The sequence below is a fragment of the Eurosta solidaginis genome, chromosome 1 (assembly GCF_040869045.1).
Source record: "Eurosta solidaginis isolate ZX-2024a chromosome 1, ASM4086904v1, whole genome shotgun sequence".
Taxonomy (NCBI): domain Eukaryota; kingdom Metazoa; phylum Arthropoda; class Insecta; order Diptera; family Tephritidae; genus Eurosta; species Eurosta solidaginis.
The window spans coordinates 10626331-10645876 of NC_090319.1; the positions used below are offsets into that span (position 1 = coordinate 10626331).

At 36.8% G+C, this 19546-nt stretch overlaps 1 protein-coding gene across 6 annotated transcripts in view; it reads right to left on the reverse strand.

Annotated features, from left to right (window-relative positions):
- The window catches only part of LOC137248796 (atrial natriuretic peptide receptor 1), a 115590-nt gene that overhangs the window by 18147 nt on the left and 77897 nt on the right, over positions 1–19546 (reverse strand). For 5 of the 6 annotated variants that reach the window (XR_010952188.1, XR_010952191.1, XR_010952190.1 and 2 more), the window contains 4 exons: positions 8877–8991; positions 2818–2962; positions 2293–2719; positions 1504–2229 (listed from right to left, as the gene is read on the reverse strand). Coding sequence is in view for 1 of the 6 variants with exons in the window: in XM_067779705.1 (XP_067635806.1) it covers positions 1504–2229; positions 2293–2719; positions 2818–2962; positions 8877–8991 (1413 nt within the window). In the remaining 5 variants the exon portion in view is untranslated. The remainder of the gene's footprint in view (positions 1–1503; positions 2230–2292; positions 2720–2817; positions 2963–8876; positions 8992–19546) is intronic. The other variant, XR_010952192.1, reaches the window with a different exon arrangement.

Below are 19546 nucleotides of genomic sequence, written 5' to 3' on the forward strand. Positions count from 1 at the left end.
CTTTTCAGATTGGGTAAAGAAAGAGACGGACGAAAAAAAAGGTGAGGGATGAAGGTGAAGATGTTGGCAAGGAGAGTCATGGAGAAAAAGAAAGGTAAGAGGCAACAAAAGTGTGCAAGGGAAGGGAACAGAACAAAAGATAGAGGCATAAAGACATAAAGAATGGTGAAAGATACGGAAAAGTGTGACACGGGGAGAGTGAGCTACATCAGCTATGAAATGTACGAGCGACAAAAGATTCATGGAGTGCAAGATGAGGGAATACGAGAAAGAAAGAACTATGTATGTAAAAAAAGAGAGGAAAGAAGAGTAATCTTAAATTGAAGAGAAATAACCTCCCTATCACTATAGATAAAGAGAAAGGACGGTGGACCAGTGCGACATAGAAAGCAATAGCGAAAATATTGTTCAAAAAATGCTGGTTTCTATTAGACAAAGTAATTGCCTGTAACTGGTGTTTTTCAGGCGGCAGTAGTGACCGTGTGCAAAGCAGTGGAAACACTGGAGAAAAATAGCTTAATAATATAAAGAAGGCGGGAGTTGCACATGATCGACCAAGAAGGGAAGGCTGGAGGTCTTAAAACCTTTGATAAACATAAAAAGAGTGGTCTTTTGATTAGACACTCCAGCAATTAGGATTGACAAAGCCATCAGATCTAGAAGTAGCAAGTAGCATAAGTCCCAGAAAGCTTCTAGTATTTGCCAAGAGGACGGAGTTATTTTGAAATATAGGTACAGGATTTTCATGGGATTTTTAAATTTTGTCGTTGATAAAACAGCGAACATCTGGTTACACTATGGAATCATTGAATCTATGTTAGGTGCTCACGCATCGGTCAGTTCAATCTAAATTTTACATCAGTGCACTATTCGGAATAGAACAGAAGAGAAGGAAGTTGTCATCTTTCATCCTCTTCAAAAAATCAAAAACTATTCTAGATTTTAGGAATGAAACTATTTATAAGTTGGCCAAAATCAATATCGGGATCATTTCAAGAATGTCTTTTCGGGACTACTGCAGGATTATGTAGAAATCATTTTCCGAGTAATTTCGGGACTATTTCAGGAATATCTCGGTATCTTTCGCTCTTCTTTACGGAACATTTCGATTTAGTTTTTGGCATAATTTATGAACTATCGTTGGCCGCCATAGTGTGGTGCAAGCATGCTTCACCTACCACACCGAGGGTCTTTGGCTCAAGTCTAAAGAAACATGAAAATTTAGAAACATGTTTTTGTAGTTAAAAACAATGCTTTTCTAAGTAGGGTCGCCCCTCGTTAGGGGCTTGGCAAGCGCTCCGAGTGTATTCCTATCATGAAAAGCTGTTCGGTTAAAAATCTTCTACCTGCAGCCGCCGTTCGGAAACAACATTTAACATGTTCGTCGCTTCTCGCCAATTTGTAAGAAATATTATTTGTTACTTCGGCGCTGCTGGAATGGTAGATGTCATAATTGCATGCATTGACTCTTCTTCTTGTGCTTACTTCATTAGTTTTACTTACTACTCCAAAATGCGTGACTATTAACATCTTCCACATCGTTCTCCAGCGAGTCTGGACGCGTATGCTTCAGTGTGTGCAATCCAAAGTCTGTGATTTTCAATACAAACCGCGAGTCCACCACACAATTTGAAGACTTCAGATTGCCATGCGAACGTACGAATGAATTATGTAGAAAATGCATGCCACGTACAATATCGTGCATCAACGATAATTTAATCATCCAGTCGAGCTGGAATTGTTCATTCTCTAAAATGTCTTGCAATGAACCTTTCGGACAGTATTCGGTGAGCAAAAATCGTTTTGGTGGATCTAAACATGCGCCATAAAATTTCACCAAGTGATCATGTTGTAAATCTTTCATGCTTTTCAATTCCAACATTAACGAACGAGTCAAATTTATTTGACGATTCTCGATCGCCTTAATAGCCACCTCACAACCTCGATAAACACCAACGGGTATAAATATTTGATGATCACCGCATAACGAACGCAAATCTTCTGACATGAGTGTTAGCTGAGACCCTTGGCGTACAAGGGAGTGAAATGAACCGCGTACACCACGACCGCCAAAATCTGGACATACCAAATCATTAAGTGAAATTTTCCATGTCATCGAATTTATTTCAGTTTCAGTTTTGTAGTGACGATAGCCGATAAAGAAACCGACGGTCATTATTACAACTACAATGCCAAGTATGATTGAAAGTATGGCGTAACCAGGTAGAGCTGCAAATAAAACAAAATAGTAGGACTATATCTAAGACACATTTAGGACTTCATGTAACTCACAACTATCTGGACACAGCGAACCATCATAACCACAAATCGGCATACTTAATGGTGGCTGCTTACGACCACCAGCCCAATGTATTTCTTTGCCTGGTATAAATTCCAAACGATTATGCATAAAATCAGCAACAATTTCAAAACGACCCGTCAACGGATTCATATCTAGCAGTGAATAAGCTGATATGCGATCCCCATTTGAATCAATTGTTACATTACCGGTAATACCTTTGAAACTACGTCCCCACATACGACGCACCATATCGGTGCCATTGATTGGACGCATTAGCACTGTCGGATCTTCACGTATACTATCGTTAAGCGCTTTTGCATAGAGTAGCACACCATCAAAGAAGGATGTTACAAAGGCAGAGACGTCTTCATTTTCTTGGAATGTATAGTTGTATTTCTCAGCAGCAATGGCTTTGATCTAAATGAAAAAAAAAAAAAATTAAATAAAATGGTGGCCTAATATAAGTAACCAAAATCAAAGGTCTTTTATATTTGCATGAGTTAAGAAAAACTTACCTTATTGGAAACCTTTGTGTAATTTTCATCATTCGGTTGCTTCGGTGTTAAAGTTAAAATAGCTGAATATGCCTTGCGTGCTCGTTCATTATTTTCGTAAGTGTCGTTTTTATCGTACCAAGGTTTCCAGCTCGGATGTGAGGCGCTTTATAAAAGGAACAAAATTCCAATAATAAGATAACGGTTAAAACAAGCGAGGCCGCTGTCAACGCAAGGCCAAAATAAGATGGACTAATTGGAGTTCGGAAGAGCTCTGATACTGAAATGACTAATAGGTGACTGTTTATTAGGAAACTGGTAGAACGGATATGGGGGAGGAAGGTTCTTAACGTGTGCTTCTTCACAGATTACCGATATATTCAACTTTTTGTGAATAAAGTAGCCCCGCTAAAATATAATCGTAAATCCTAACTGGGACTGTATTAAACGAAGTTGCAAATTCGAAACTACAATAGATGCTCTGGTGGAAAACTTTACCTCTACAAGTGATAGCACCCTTTTAAAGCTCAGTCTGATAAAAGCTTATGAGGAGAAGGTGGAAGACTCTTGGTGGCCAAAATCTCTTGATAGGCTTAAAGCTTCCTGACGTAAGTACCAGCAAGTGTCCTACCGATATTAAGTCGGCGGTTCAAGCGGTTGAATAGACGATCCACTATCAGCGTCACGTCTCCAATATTTCCATGTGGAGATAAAGTTAAAGTGTCTGTTCTACAGGCGAAATCGGGAAACTGCATAAGATCTGCCATTGCAAACAAAGCATAGAAACTCTCGCGTGCGTGACAGGCCCGGCTGTGTGGAAAAGTAGGAAGCATACAAGAGGACGAATAAAGCTCTCTCAGCGCTGGCATTAAAGAAATTAAGCTCCCATGCTGTAAAACACTTTGCAAAGAAATTGAGACATTTGGAGTCAAAGCGTAGACTAGTAATAAAAAAAAAACCGTTCGTCCAGGCGAAGGAGAAGGATAGTACAAGAAACGTTATGGACGTTTGGTTTTTTGTTTCGGTTTAATAGGATGATCCATTAGTCAAAAAGAGAAAAGAACGAAGAAGAGCTCAAAATCCCTTCCATTGCATGAAACCTAGAATGAAGGTCATTTCTAACTGAAAATAGCTGCCAAATAGACGCTTAAGCTAAAGTCGATAATTCGAAAAGTAAATAGATGGGGGAATGAGCACGGTCAAAAAAAAAGATAGGCATAGTTACGAAAAAGTGAGTCGTTTCGGGACCAACAAATAGAAACACGCAGCCCATAGAAATATTAAGGAGCAAGGCTCCCGCAGAAAAAATGGGAGACAATCACGCAGGACCACAATTTCGTACCACAGGTTTAAAGGCTATACAACAAGAAGAAGCTGTTCTGGTTATTGCGGGAACCTTACAGAAGCGAGTAGGGACTTTATTGTCACACAGGTGCGAGAGGAATCGAACCCATGCTGGCGATAACAATACTGCAAGAAAGTGGACCAAAGAACTATCTCTCGAAGCAGACCCTTGTAGCGATTAAATTAAGAGGTCAAATTATAGCTGTCCCAATTGTTAAATGATAACAGTATATTTTTACAGACTAGGAAAAGTTGAAAACCAGAACTACCTTTACTATGAAGATAGTAAAAACCATGTACCTAGCACCTTCTACAAAAGCAATCACTTCGCTAAACACCGACGGAGGGCAGAAGGTACACTTGGCGAACTAGAGCCGCACAGTAGCAGCAACAAAATGATCGGCGTAATTGACCGATAGGATACGGTCAGCAGATACGTGGAGCAAATGTTTAAGAGTTAATGCGGTCCCATATGCGAAAAATTTGCCGGACCGTGGGAAGCTAGGTTTAAGGGTGTAGCTCGTCCTTAAGTTTTCTACTTCCACGAAACCAATTAGCCGTTTACCCAATCAAATCTAAAAAAAAGTTTTCATCAGACTTAAGCCATAGATCAGTCAATTTAACAATTATTACTGTCATACCAGAAAACCAATGAGAACTGTTTAAATGACAGATTAATGTGAAAATTTAATAACAATAAAGTCTGTTAATATGACAGATATTTTTGGGACACCATGGTCTCTTTAAAATCGGCTGATAAATTTTTATAAAATTGTAAGATTTTGGTGCCTGAAATTACCAATAAAATCAGTTCTTTTAACAGAAAACTTATTAGAATAATTGGTAATTTTTACAGGACAATTTATCTTCTGTAGAAATTACTAAACAAATTTATTCTCTTTACAAATAAAATAATTAAAATTTTTTTTTTAAATACTAAAAGCTAGAAAATAATTAGGTAGGTCCTAGGTACTAGCTATAGTGTTAACTACTTTGTACTCTTTACTTTAATTTTTAAAATAATTTTAATTGAGTTTTCGTGTTAACTTAAAATTTTGAATAACTTCAAAAAAAGAAAATTCTAATTAGTTGGAAAATATCTAAACTCAAAAATAAACAAAAATAAATTTTATATTACAAACAAAAATAAAAGTTTTATCTAAACTATATTGGCGATCCTACCAACGATCCTGCGCAACTATTTTATTTCATTAATGACTGTAATGATTACGAAAATTTCCATTCGCTAATTTTTAATTAAAATGCATTTATTATCTAAATCTATATCTGTCCGTACTTGTATATATAATACCTCGTGCTTGTGAGAAATGATTTTTGAACAAAAAATTTCGCAATTTTAAAGTAACTACTCCGTCATATTTACAACGATTTAAATAGTTGTGCGAAACAGACTAAACGAACAGCCATCAGTTTGTTTACTTAAAATCCAATTTGGAAATACATTCGCCATCAACAAAAAATTATGAATTTAGTGATTATAATACGAAGCTATAATTAACTTTAAAAATATTTCGTTTTGAAAGTGCTTAAAACATTTACTATTGTGAAAATAAGTGAAAGTCCATAGACATTCGTAGATGGACTGTGTGGAAACACCCGAAAACGGAAATCAAATTTTAGCAGATTTGATGAACAAAATAGTTTAACCAATTGTTAAAACTTTTAAAGAAACAATAAAAAAATTAAAAAGTTAAATCATAGTACCATAATTGTAAATCGCACATCGATTTAAAAAAAAAATGAAACTTAAATATACTTCAATTAATAAACAATATTTTGTGCAAATTGCATATAACAGTCGCTGTAAATTCTATATACGAAACAAAAACAAAAAATAAGTGCGGACAATCAAATAAAACATAAAGTACTTATAGCAGAAATTTACTAGTAGACATGCAACATAAATAAAAATAAAATTTTTCTACGAATCGTTAATTAATAAAGAACTCTAAAAAACAATATACTACGCTTAAAACAATAGTTAAGTTTTCCCCTTCACTACAACAAGAGCTATTACAACAATTTTACGAAAAATACACACAAGAACGGATTTAAAGTATAAGACATCACGATGAAAATGATGAGATTCATAAAGAAAACAACAAAGCCATTGCATAAACAGCAACAACAATGAATTTAATTGTTATCACGCCCAAAAAACGCCATTTATTCCCTCAAAATCTCTACAATCATCAATCAAATATTTATTAATTTGAATATTTTTTTACTAATTTAATTTTATGTAAGTATAATTTTTATTTTAATATCATATTACAAATTTTCCAATTATAATTTAAATTAAAATTTTAAACCTTTTAAACTTTTAAATTTATTTTAAGATTATTATTATATTTTAACAATTATTGACAGATTTTCACGTTGGCCTGAAGCTTATCCACTTAAAGATATTTCAACAAATACTATAGTAAAAACTTTTATTCAAAATTATATACCACGATTTGGTATACCATTGAATATTACAGTAGATCAAGGTTCACAATTCACCTCAAAATTTTTTACGGAATTAACTAAACTTTTAAGTTCTCATAAAATTCATACATCTCCTTACCATCCCCAAGCAAATGGCATGATAGAGAGATTTCATCGAACTTTAAAAGCAGCAATTATAGCATCAAACGACTCGGTTCATTGGTCTGACATTTTACCATTCATTCTACTTGGTTTACGAACTTCTATTAAAGAAGATTTAAAATGTTCACCTGCTGAACTTGTTTATGGCCAAACACTTAGAATACCTGGTGAATTAATTATTTCAAATAGTAATAAAGAACATGATTTTTCTAATGACGCTCTTCATAAAATAAGAGAATATTTTTCACTTGTTCGTTCTAAAGTTTTTCATCATAACAAAGAAAATGTTTTCGTTCCTAAACAATTGGAAAATTGTGAGTATGTTTTTGTTAAAGTTCTTCGTAAATCTAATTTAGAATCACCTTATGAAGGACCTTTTAAAGTTATATCTAAGAAACATAAAACATTTACAATTCAATACAATAATACTATTAAAAATATTTCAATTGATTTACTTAAACCAGCAAACATACTTATTAACACTAATTTAAATACAAATACATTAAACAACAAAAAACAAAAAAAGGTTACATTTAATATTAATTAATAATTTGTTTGTTTCAAATTTTCTTGGAGGGGGAGTAAATATAGTGTTAACTACTTTGTACTCTTTACTTTAATTTTTAAAATAATTTTAATTGAGTTTTCGTGTTAACTTAAAATTTTGAATAACTTCAAAAAAAGAAAATTCTAATTAGTTGGAAAATATCTAAACTCAAAAATAAACAAAAATAAATTTTATATTACAAACAAAAATAAAAGTTTTATCTAAACTATACTAGCCATCACACTCCTCAATCTAGGGTGTTGATCAGACAATTAAATAAAAGCGTTGGGCGCGTGAAATTTCTAAAAATGTGAGGCGTAGCATAACCTTATTAAGGTTCAGTTGGTCTTTTTTATGACTATCAATAGAAGTTGACGCGTCCAACGCTTTTATTTAATTGTCTGATCAACGCCCTAGATTGACGAGGAGTGTGATGACTTGCTTGTAGTATTATTATTACTTCATATAAGTATTGTTTTCAATAAAACGTTTAACTTAAAAAATTTTTATTATTATTTTATTTTCAAGTTTTTAGTCTTTATTTAATTGCCTATTATTTCTCATTCTATTTAGCTCATTTCGTGACTCATTATTACATGGAATCTTTCCTGACAATTTGTTACAACTAAGTCCTCAATACATAACCCTTCAAAAGACTTTACTCGACACTGCGCCACGTATGCTTGTCCCTCCTCCAAATCCAAAATATTTTGATGTAATATTTGTTCCAAATATGAATCAAATGGAGGGTCACTTTCTATTCATGTATGTATTATGTGTTCCAAATATGAGCCAAATCGGTCCACAAATACGATTTTTGTGAATACCTCGATCTTTGCGCCACCTAGCGGCGATTGTTTTCATAGGTCGCTCTTTATTCTTGTAAGTATTATGTGTTCCAAATATGGATCAACTCGGACCACAAATACGATTTTTGTGAATATTTCGATCCTTGCGCCACCTAGCGGCGATTTTTTCTTGGTCGCTTTCTATTCTTGTATGTATAATGTGTTCCAACTATGGACCAAATCGGACCACAATAACGATTTTTGTGAATATCTCGATCCTTGCGCCACCTAGCGGCGATTTTTCATAGGCCGCTTTCTATTCTTGTGAGTATTATGTGTTCCAAATAGGGACGAAATCGGACCACAAATACGATTTTTGTGAATATTTCGATCCTTGCACCTAGCAGCGATTTTTTTCATAGGTCGCTTTCTATTCTTGTGTGGATTATGTGTTCCAAAAATGAGCAAAATCGGACCACAAATACGATTTTTGTGAATATATCGATCTTTGCGGCGATTTTTTTCTTATTATTGCATTGCCATCGGGTTCTGAACTATATTCCAAGTTTTAAGGTTGTAGCTTATCGGGAAGTTACTTAAATTTCAATTACAAAATTCGTGCCGGCCGTCCACCCTGTCAAGTCAAGCTAAATTAAACCGTTTAAAAAGTCGGCTGCTTTAACCATAGTGCGATAATTTAAAGTGAATATTTATTAATTCCAGAACGTCAATCTCGATTTGTTGATTTTACAAAAAAATTTACATGTACATATCTAATGCTGACTTACCGGGAAAACATTTCAATGTTTATAAACACATATTCGCCACTATCAACCATATTCAATTCCTCAGCGGTCAACATAATACGACGAATATTCTCCGGCTCCGCACACATTATAACAACTAAAAAGAAAAAGAAGAATGTCAATGATACAAAATTATTTTGATTTGGCTATAAATAACTAAAAGAGTTAATTAAAATAAGCATTGCGTATATGCACCGTAATTAGTCTATAAATAAAATTAAAGAAAAAAACTTTTTTAAAAATAAGCTTTTATTATTGGTTAATAAAATTAACTAAAAAGTAAAAAATAAATTGACTGTAAAGAAATATAACACTTTATAAGTTCATTGTAACCTTTAACGATAATTAAGCTTTTTCGTCTGCGACAAAAAAATTCCATATTGTACATAATTATATATTTTTAACATTAAAACTTTACACTTAAATTATTAAATCTTACAGTTTATATCACAGTCCAAATTGTTCTAATAAAAAACGTGTTCAATTTTGATGGTATAATTAGAACATTTAGGAAGGAGGTCCTTGCTATGACAATGTAACACGCTTTTATTAGAACAATTAGGACTGTGATATAAACTGTAAGATTTAATAATTTAGGTGTAAAGTTTTAATGTTACAAATATATAATTATGTACAACATGGAATTTTTTTGTCGCAGACGAAGAAGCCTAATTATCGTTAAAGGTTACAATGAACTTATAAAGTGTTATATTTCTTTACAGTCAATGTATTTTTAACTTTTTAGTTAATTTTATTAATCAACTAGAAGACCCGGCAGACGTTGTCCAGCCCTAAATTTGGCCAATCTGCATACATTTTAATAAGCTTTTTCCGTCTGACTCTGCCCTCCCCCCTTTTCACTTTTTCCTAATCCTTTAATTCACTCCTCCCGCCGTCTTTTTCGCTTCATCTATCTTCATCTTCGCCTCAGTCTATCTTTTTCTCAATCTCTTTCTCCTTTTCTCTTTTCTCTTCTCTCAATTTCTTCTCATTCTTCTGCATCCCTTATTGCCTGTACCAGAAGGTGGTATGTATTTTATTCCAGTCCCAGTCCCAGTCCCACTCCGAGTGTCAGTCCCAGTCCTAGTCCTAATCCCAGTCCCAGTCCGTCTCTGGATAATATATTACTCTGTACTAAAGCACTCATCAACAGCTTTCATTTGATATCCATATTGTATAAACACTGAGGCATTCACTGGCCCACGTTTTGGCCTATATCTCGAGACCCTAGTCACCCAGGGGTATGAAAATTACACTCTGCTAAAGCACTCATCCACAGCTTTAATTTGATATCCATATTCTATAAACACATTCTAGGGGTATCCGGGTCCACGTTTTGGCCTATATCTCAGACCTTAGTCATCCATGGGTATGAAAATTACCCTCTACTAAAGCACTCATCAACAGCTTTCATTTGATATCCAGATTCTATAAACACATTCTAGGGATAACCGGGTCCACGTTTTGGCCTATACCTCGAGACCCTAGTCACCCAGGGGTATGAAAATTACCCTCTACTAAAGCACTCATCAACAGCTTTCATTTGATATCAATATTCTATAAACACATTCTAGGGGTACCCGGGTCCACTTTTTGGCCTATAGCTCGAGACCCTAGTCACCCAGGGGTATGAAAATTACCCTCTACTAAAGCACTCATCAACAGCTTTCATTTGATATCCATAGTCTATAAACACACTCTTGGGGTACCCAGGTCCACGTTTTGGCCTATATCTCGAGAACCGAGTCACCCAGGGGTATGAAAATTACCCTCTACTAAAGCACTCATCAACAGCTTTCATTTGATATCCATATTCTATAAACACACTATAGGGGTACCCGGGTCCACGTTTTGGCCTATATCTCGAGACCCTAGTCACCCAGTCACCCATCCAATATTTCAAGTTAAATCAAACTATACACGGGGTGCAAAACAAATTCAAAATCGGTTCAGTAGTTTAGGAGTCCATTGGCCTCAATTGTGTGACATGTGTTTTTTATATATTAAGAAGTTTTTTTTCTTTAATTTAATTTTTTTAACTTTTTAGTTCGTTTTATTAATAAGTAATAGAAGTTGTTCTTAGAAAAGCTTTTTTCTTAAATTTAATTTAAATATGATTTTTTTTTCATTTTTAGTAGGGTAAAATACTGTTTAAATTAGTTATGTAATCTTTACTTAGTTATTTGTAACGTTTTTCATCCAATCCATTTCTTTTAATGCATCAAAATTACAAGGTTTCTTCGAAGTCAACTTTGAACAGTCAAGTTCTTCTATTCGAGTGTTAACTAACTTAAAATCATATTTTATTGTGACTTTGCCTATTTCGCGCTCAGTTTACAACTACTTATTGCAGATCTCTGCTCTGTTCCATCGCCAAAAATCTGTAAAAAAAAATCAAGTGCGCAGAAAAGTATGCAACATTTAGCGATAACAGCCTACCTTCTACGTTTGTTGCATACACAAAACAAACCCGGAGTTACCTGCTTTCTTGAGAAATTAGGCTTTTATTCCCTTGTGAATACAAATCTTTACCGATAACTCTGTTATCGATTAATTTATCGAATTTACGCAAAGTAATATTGCATTGTCATCGGAGTTATACATGTGTGCAAAATTTCAACTCAATCGGACATCGGGAAGTGTATCAAATTTAACTTGCAAGATTTGATTACAGACAACAGCCAAGTGAAAGTAAATAAAAGCTTATAATATAAAAAGTAAGATACCTCAAAACTAATTGGCCTAATTATATATATATATATTATTTCTAATTGCTGTTTTTATGTACGGGTCCCTTCTTCGATCATATTTGGAACCTAAATCTATAAATAAAGTTTTGGTTGTAAAATTGGAGGTTCGGGTTATTAGCGAGTTTTGGGCAATTTTGGTCGTAGTGCGTTTGTTTAGCTATATTTTTTATTAAAATAATTTGTTAAAAATAAATGATTGTGAGCACAGAAAGAAATCTATTTCAACTATGGAACTATTGTGAATATTTGCAATGCATTACCGGCAGTTGCTACCATACGCTAGATGGAAGCGCAAGCTCTAAGTTTTAATTGATTGATATAACAGCTGATTTCTGTTGATATTTAATAAGAGACTTACAGGCCAACGTAATAAAGCCGCACTGCGTTTTTTTAGCGCACGCAAACAACCTGAGTTTTTTGCCCTAACCGAAATAAGCATGCGTTGCGACAATGTAAAACATGTGTGCAAACGTCACACCGAAATGTCACGCAGAACAAAAATTGGAAATCGAGTTAGGTTTTCACGCAGCAAATTCAATTTCGGTTGCTCTCATACAAGTTGTATGTGCATGAGACATTTTTGACAGGAAATGACTTGCGTGTTTATACTCAGTTGAGCAGAGCTCACAGAGTATATTAAGTTTGATTGGATAACGGTTGGTTGTACATATATAAAGGAATCGAGATAGATATAGACTTCCATATATCAAAATAATTAGGATCGAAAAAAAATTTGATTGAGCCATGTCCGTCCGTCCGTCCGTCCGTCCGTTAACACGATAACTTGAGTAAATTTTGAGGTATCTTGATGAAATTTGGTATGTAGGTTCCGGAGCACTCATCTCAGATCGCTATTTAAAATGAACAATATCGGACTATAACCACGCCCACTTTTTCGATATCGAAAATTTCGAAAAACCGAAAAAGTGCGATAATTCATTACAAAAGACAGATAAAGCGACGAAAGTTGGTAAATGGGTTGACGTTATGACGCAGAATAGAAAATTAGTAAGATTTTGGACAATGGGCGTGGCACCGCCCACTTTTACAAGAAGGTAATTTAAAAGTTTTGCAAGCTGTAATTTGGCAGTCGATGAAGATATCATATTGAAATTTGGCAGGAACGTTACTACTATTACTCTACATGTGCTAAATAAAAATTAGCAAAATTGGATGAAGAACACGCCCACTTTTTAAAAAAAATTTTTTTAAATTCAAATTTTAACAAAAAATATAATATCTTTATTGTATATAAGTAAATTAAGTCAAAATTCAACTCCAGTAATGATATGATGCAATAAAATACAAAAATAAAAGAAAATTTCAAAATGGGCGTGGCTCCGCCCATTTTCATTTAGTTTGTCTAGAATACTTTTATTGCCATAAGTCGAACAAAAATTTACCAATCCTTCTCAAATTTGGTAGGAGCATAGATTCTATGACGGTAACTGTTCTCTGTGAAAATGGGCGAAATCGGTGGAAGCCACGCCCAGTTTTTATACACAGTCCACCGTCTGTCCTTCCGCTCGGCCGTTAACACAATAACTTGAGCAAAATCCGATATATCTTTACTAAACTTAGCCCACGTACTTACCTGAACTCACTTTTTCTTGGTATAAAAAATGGGCGAAATCTGACCATAACCACGCCCACTTTATCGATATCGAAAATTACGAAAAATGAAAAAAATGCCATAATTCTATACCAAATACGAAAAAAGGGATGAAACATGGTGACTGGATTGGTTTATTGACGCAAAATATAACTTTGGAAAAAACTTTGTAAAATGGGTGTGACACCTACCATATTAAGTAGAAGAAAATGAAAAAGTTCTACAAGGCGAAATCAGCAGCCCTTGGAATCTTGGCAGGAATACTGTTAGTGGTATTGCATATATAAATAAATTAGCAGTACCCGACAGATGATTTTCTGGATCACCTGGTCCACATTTTGGTCGATATCGCGAGAACGCCTTCACATATACATCTAAGGGCCACTCGCTTTTAAAACCCTCATTAATACCTTTAATTTGATATCCATATCGTACAAACACATACCAGAGTCACCCCTGTCCCACCCTAATGGCGATATCTCGAAAAGGCGTCCACCTATAGACCTAATGCCCACTCCCTCTTAAAATGCTCAGTAACACCTTTCGTTTGATACCCATATCGTACAAACATTCTAGAGTCACCCCTGGCCCACCCTAATGGCGATATCTCGAAAAGGCGTCCACCTGAAGACCTAGTGTCCACTCCCTCATAAAATGCTCAGTAACACCTTTCGTTTGATACCCATATCGTACAAACATTCTAGAGTCACCCCTGGCCCACCCTAATGGCGATATCTCGAAAAGGCGTCCACCTATAGACCTAATGCCCACTCCCTCTTAAAATGCTCAGTAACACCTTTCGTTTGATACCCATATCGTACAAACATTCTAGAGTCACACCTGGCCCACCCTAATGGCGATATTTCGAAAAGGCGTCCACCTATAGAACTAAGGATTACTCTCTTTTAAAATACTCATTACCACCTTTCATTTGATACCCATATCATACAAACACATTCTAGAGTCACCCTGGCCCACCCTAATGGCGATATCCCGAAAAGGCGTCCACCTATAGACCTAATGTCCACTCCCTCTTAAAATGCTCAGTAACACCTTTCGTTTGATACCCATATCGTACAAACATTCTAGAGTCACCCCTGGCCCACCCTAATGGCGATATCTCGAAAAGGCGTCCACCTATAGACCTAATGTCCACTCCCTCTTAAAATGCTCAGTAACAGCTTTCGTTTGATACCCATATCGTACAAACATTCTAGAGTCACCCCTGTCCCACCCTAATGGCGATATCTCGAAAAGGCGTCCACCTATAGAACTAAGGATTACTCCCTTTTAAAATACTCATTATCACCTTTCATTTGATACCCATATCGTACAAACACATTCTAGAGTCACCCTGGCCCACCCTAATGGCGATATCTCGAAAAGGCGTCCACCTATAGACCTAATGCCCACTCCCTCTTAAAATGCTCAGTAACACCTTTCGTTTGATACCCATACCGTACAAACATTCTAGAGTCACCCTTGGTCCACCTTTATGGCGATATCTCGAAAAGGAGTCCACCTATAGAACTAAGGATTACTCCCTTTTAAAATACTCATTACCACCTTTCATTTGATACCCATATCGTACAAACACATTCTAGAGTCACCCTGGCCCACCCTAATGGCGATATCTCGAAAAGGCGTCCACCTATAGACCTAATGCCCACTCCCTCTTAAAATGCTCAGTAACACCTTTCGTTTGATACCCATATCGTACAAACATTCTAGAGTCACCCTTGGTCCACCTTTATGGCGATATCTCGAAAAGGCGTCCACCTATAGAACTAAGGATTACTCCCTTTTAAAATACTCCTTATCACCTTTCATTTGATACCCATATCGTACAAACACATTCTAGAGTCACCCCTGGCCCACCCTAATGGCGATATCTCGAAAAGGCGTCCACCTTTCGTTTGATACCCATATCGTACAAACATTCTAGAGTCACACCTGGCCCACCCTAATGGCGATATTTCGAAAAGGCGTCCACCTATAGAACTAAGGATTACTCCCTTTTAAAATACTCATTACCACCTTTCATTTGATACCCATATCGTACAAACACATTCTAGAGTCACCCTGGCCCACCCTAATGGCGATATCTCGAAAAGGCGTCCACCTATAGACCTAATGTCCACTCCCTCTTAAAATGCTCAGTAACACCTTTCGTTTGATACCCATATCGTACAAACATTCTAGAGTCACCCCTGGCCCACCCTAATGGCGATATCTCGAAAAGGCGTCCACCTATAGACCTAATGTCCACTCCCTCTTAAAATGCTCAGTAACACCTTTCGTTTGATACCCATATCGTACAAACATTCTAGAGTCACCCCTGTCCCACCCTAATGGCGATATCTCGAAAAGGCGTCCACCTATAGACCTAATGCCCACTCCCTCTTAAAATGCTCAGTAACACCTTTCGTTTGATACCCATATCGTACAAACATTCTAGAGTCACACCTGGCCCACCCTAATGGCGATATCTCGAAAAGGCGTCCACCTATAGAACTAAGGATTACTCCCTTTTAAAATACTCATTACCACCTTTCATTTGATACCCATATCGTACAAACACATTCTAGAGTCACCCTGGCCCACCCTAATGGCGATATCTCGAAAGGGCGTCCACCTATAGACCTAATGCCCACTCCCTCTTAAAATGCTCAGTAACACCTTTCGTTTGATACCCATACCGTACAAACATTCTAGAGTCACCCTTGGTCCACCTTTATGGCGATATCTCGAAAAGGCGTCCACCTATAGAACTAAGGATTACTCCCTTTTAAAATACTCATTACCACCTTTCATTTGATACCCATATCGTACAACCACATTCTAGAGTCACCCTGGCCCACCCTAATGTGGATATCTCGAAAAGGCGTCCACCTATAGACCTAATGCCCACTCCCTCTTAAAATGCTCAGTAACACCTTTCGTTTGATACCCATACCGTACAAACATTCTAGAGTCACCCTTGGTCCACCTTTATGGCGATATCTCGAAAAGGCGTCCACCTATAGAACTAAGGATTACTCCCTTTTAAAATACTCCTTATCACCTTTCATTTGATACCCATATCGTACAAACACATTCTAGAGTCACCCCTGGCCCACCCTAATGACGATATCTCGAAAAGGCGTCCACCTATAGACCTCATGCCCACTCCCTCTTAAAATGCTCAGTAACACCTTTCGTTTGATACCCATACCGTACAAACATTCTAGAGTCACCCCTGGCCCACCCTAATGGCGATATCTCGAAAAGGCGTCCACGTATAGACCTAATGCCCACTCCCTCTTAAAATGCTCAGTAACACCTTTCATTTGATTCCCATATCGTACAAACACATTCTAGAGACACCCCTGGTCCACCTTTATGGCGATATCTCGAAACTGCGTCCACCTATGGAACTAAGGATCACTCCTTTTCAAAATACTCATTAACAGCTTTCATATCGTACAAACATATTCTAGAGTCACCCCTGGTCCACCTTTATGGCGATTTCTCGAAAAGGCGTTCACCTATAGAACTAAAGCCCATTCCCTTTTAAAATACTCATTACCACCTTTCATTTGATACCCATATCGTACAAACACATTATAAAATCACCCCTGGTCCACTTTAATGGGGACATCTCGAAAAGGCGTCCACCGATAGACCTAAGGCCCACTCCCTCTTAAAATGCTCAGTAACACCTTTCATTTGATACCCATATCGTACAAACAAATTCTAGAGTCAGCCCTGGTCCACCTTTATGGCGATATCCCTAAATGGCGTTCATACATACAACTATGGCCTACTCTCTCTTAAAATACTCTTTAATACCTTTCATTTGATACACATGTTATACAACCACATTCCAGGGTTACCCCAGATTGATTTTCCTTATTTTGTCTCCATAGCTCTCAACTGAGTATGTTATGTTCGGTTACAACCGAACTTAGCCTTCCTTACTTGTTTTATATTAGGTTTGCCATTTATATTGATTGCGCAAGATGCGCCTGGGTCCGGATCGTAAAGAATATTTCTCCTGGAACTCAATTGCCTGGATATTTTCAAATCTTATTTCAGTTGAAATTTAGAAATCAGTTTGATTTCTATGAGAAGTTTTTCATCGCAAAATTACACTCGGAGTGTTTGCGAGGATGGACCTCCCTTACAAAAGCCCGGGAATCGAACCCAGGACGCTACAATCACAACTTGGCGGCCGCCAACTGTTGCCTCTTAAATTATAACAAGTAAGGAAGGCTAAGTTCGGGTGTAACCGAACATTACATACTCAGTTGAGAGCTACGGAGTCAAAATGAGGAAAATCACCATGTAGGAAAATGAACCTAGGGTAACCCTGGAATGTGTTTGTATGACATATGTATCAAATGGAAGGTATTAAAGAGTATTTAAAGAGGGAGTGGGCCATTTGGGGATATCGACATAAAGGTGGACCAGGGCTGCCTCTAGAAATTTTTTGTACGATATGAGTATCAAATGAAAGGTGTTAATGAGTATTTTAAAAGGGTGTGGGCCTTAGTTCTATAGGTGGGCACCTTTTCAAAATATCGCCATAAAGGTGGACCAGGGATGACTCTAGAATTTGTTTGTACGATATGGGTATCAAATGAAAGGTGTTAATGAGTATTTTATAAGGGAGTGGCATTAGTTCTATAGGTGGGCACCTTTTCAAAATATCGTCATAAAGGTGGACCAAGGGTGACTCTAGAATTTGTTTGTACGATATGGGTATCAAATGAAGATGTTAATGGTTATTTTAAAAGGGCGTGGGCCTTAGTTCTATAGGTAGACGCCTTTTCGAGATATCGCTATAAAGGTGGACCAGGGGTGACTCTAGAATTTGTTTGTACGATATGGGTATCAACTGAAAGGTGTTAATGAGTATTTTAAAAGGGAGTGGGCCTTAGTTCTATAGGTGGGCACCTTTTCAAAATATCGCCATAAAGGTGGACCAGGGGTGACTCTAGAATTTCTTTGTACGATATGGGTATCAAATGAACATGTTAGCGGATATTTTAAAAGGGCGTGGGGCTTAGTTCTATAGGTGGACGCATTTTCGAGATATCGCTATAATGGTGGGCCAGGGGTGACTCTAGAATGCGTTTGTACAATATGGGTATCAAACGAAAGGTGTTAATGAGTATTTTAAAAGGGAGTGGGCCTTAGTTCTATAGGTGGACGCCTTTTCGAGATATCGCCATAAAGGTGGACCAGGGGTGACTCTAGAATGCGTTTGTACAATATGGGTATCAAATGAAAGGTGTTAATGAGTATTTTAAAAGGGAGTGGGCCTTAGTTCTATAGGTGGACGCCGTTTCGAGATATCGCCATAAAGGTGGACCAGGGGTGACCCTAGAATTTGTTTGTACGATATGGGTATCAAATGAAAGGTGTTAATGAGTATTTTAAAAGGGAGTGGGCCTTAGTTCTATAGGTGGACGCCATTTAGGGATATCGACATAAAGGTGGACCAGGGTTGACTCTATAATTTGTTTGTACGATATGGGTATCAAATGAAAGGTGTTAATGAGCATGTTAAAAGGGAGTGTTCCTTAGTTCCATAGGTGGACACCGTTTCGAGATATCGCCATAAAGGTGGACCAGGGGTGACCCTAGAATTTGTTTGTACGATATGAGTATCAAATGAAAGGGGTTAATGAGTATTTCAAAAGGGAGTGGGCCTTAGTTCTATAGGTGGACACCTTTTCGAGATATCGCCATAAAGGTGGACCAGGGGTGACTCTAGAATGCGTTTGTACAATATGGGTATCAAAGGAAAGGTGTTAATGAGTATTTCAAAACGGCGTGGGGCTTATTTCTATAGGTTGACGCCTTTTCGAGATATCGCCATAAAGGTGGACCAGGGGTGACTCTAGAACACATATGTTTGTACGATATGGGTATCAAATGAAAGGTGTTAATGAGTATTTTAAAAGAGCGTGGGGCTTAGTTCTATAGGTGGACGCCTTTTCGAGATATCGCCATAAAGGTGGACCAGGGGTGACTCTAGAATGTGTTTGTACGATATGGGTATCGAATTAAAGGTATTAATGAGGGTTTTAAAAGGGAGTGGTGGTAGTTGTATATGTGAAGGCGTTTTCCAGATATCGACCAAAATGTGGATCAGGGTGACCCAGAACATCATCTGTTGGATACCGCTAATTTATTTATATATGTAATACCACGAACAGTATTCCTGCCAAGATTTCAAAGTTTTTTTATTTCGCCTTGCAGAACTTTTTCATTTTCTTCTACTTAATATGGTAGGTGTCACA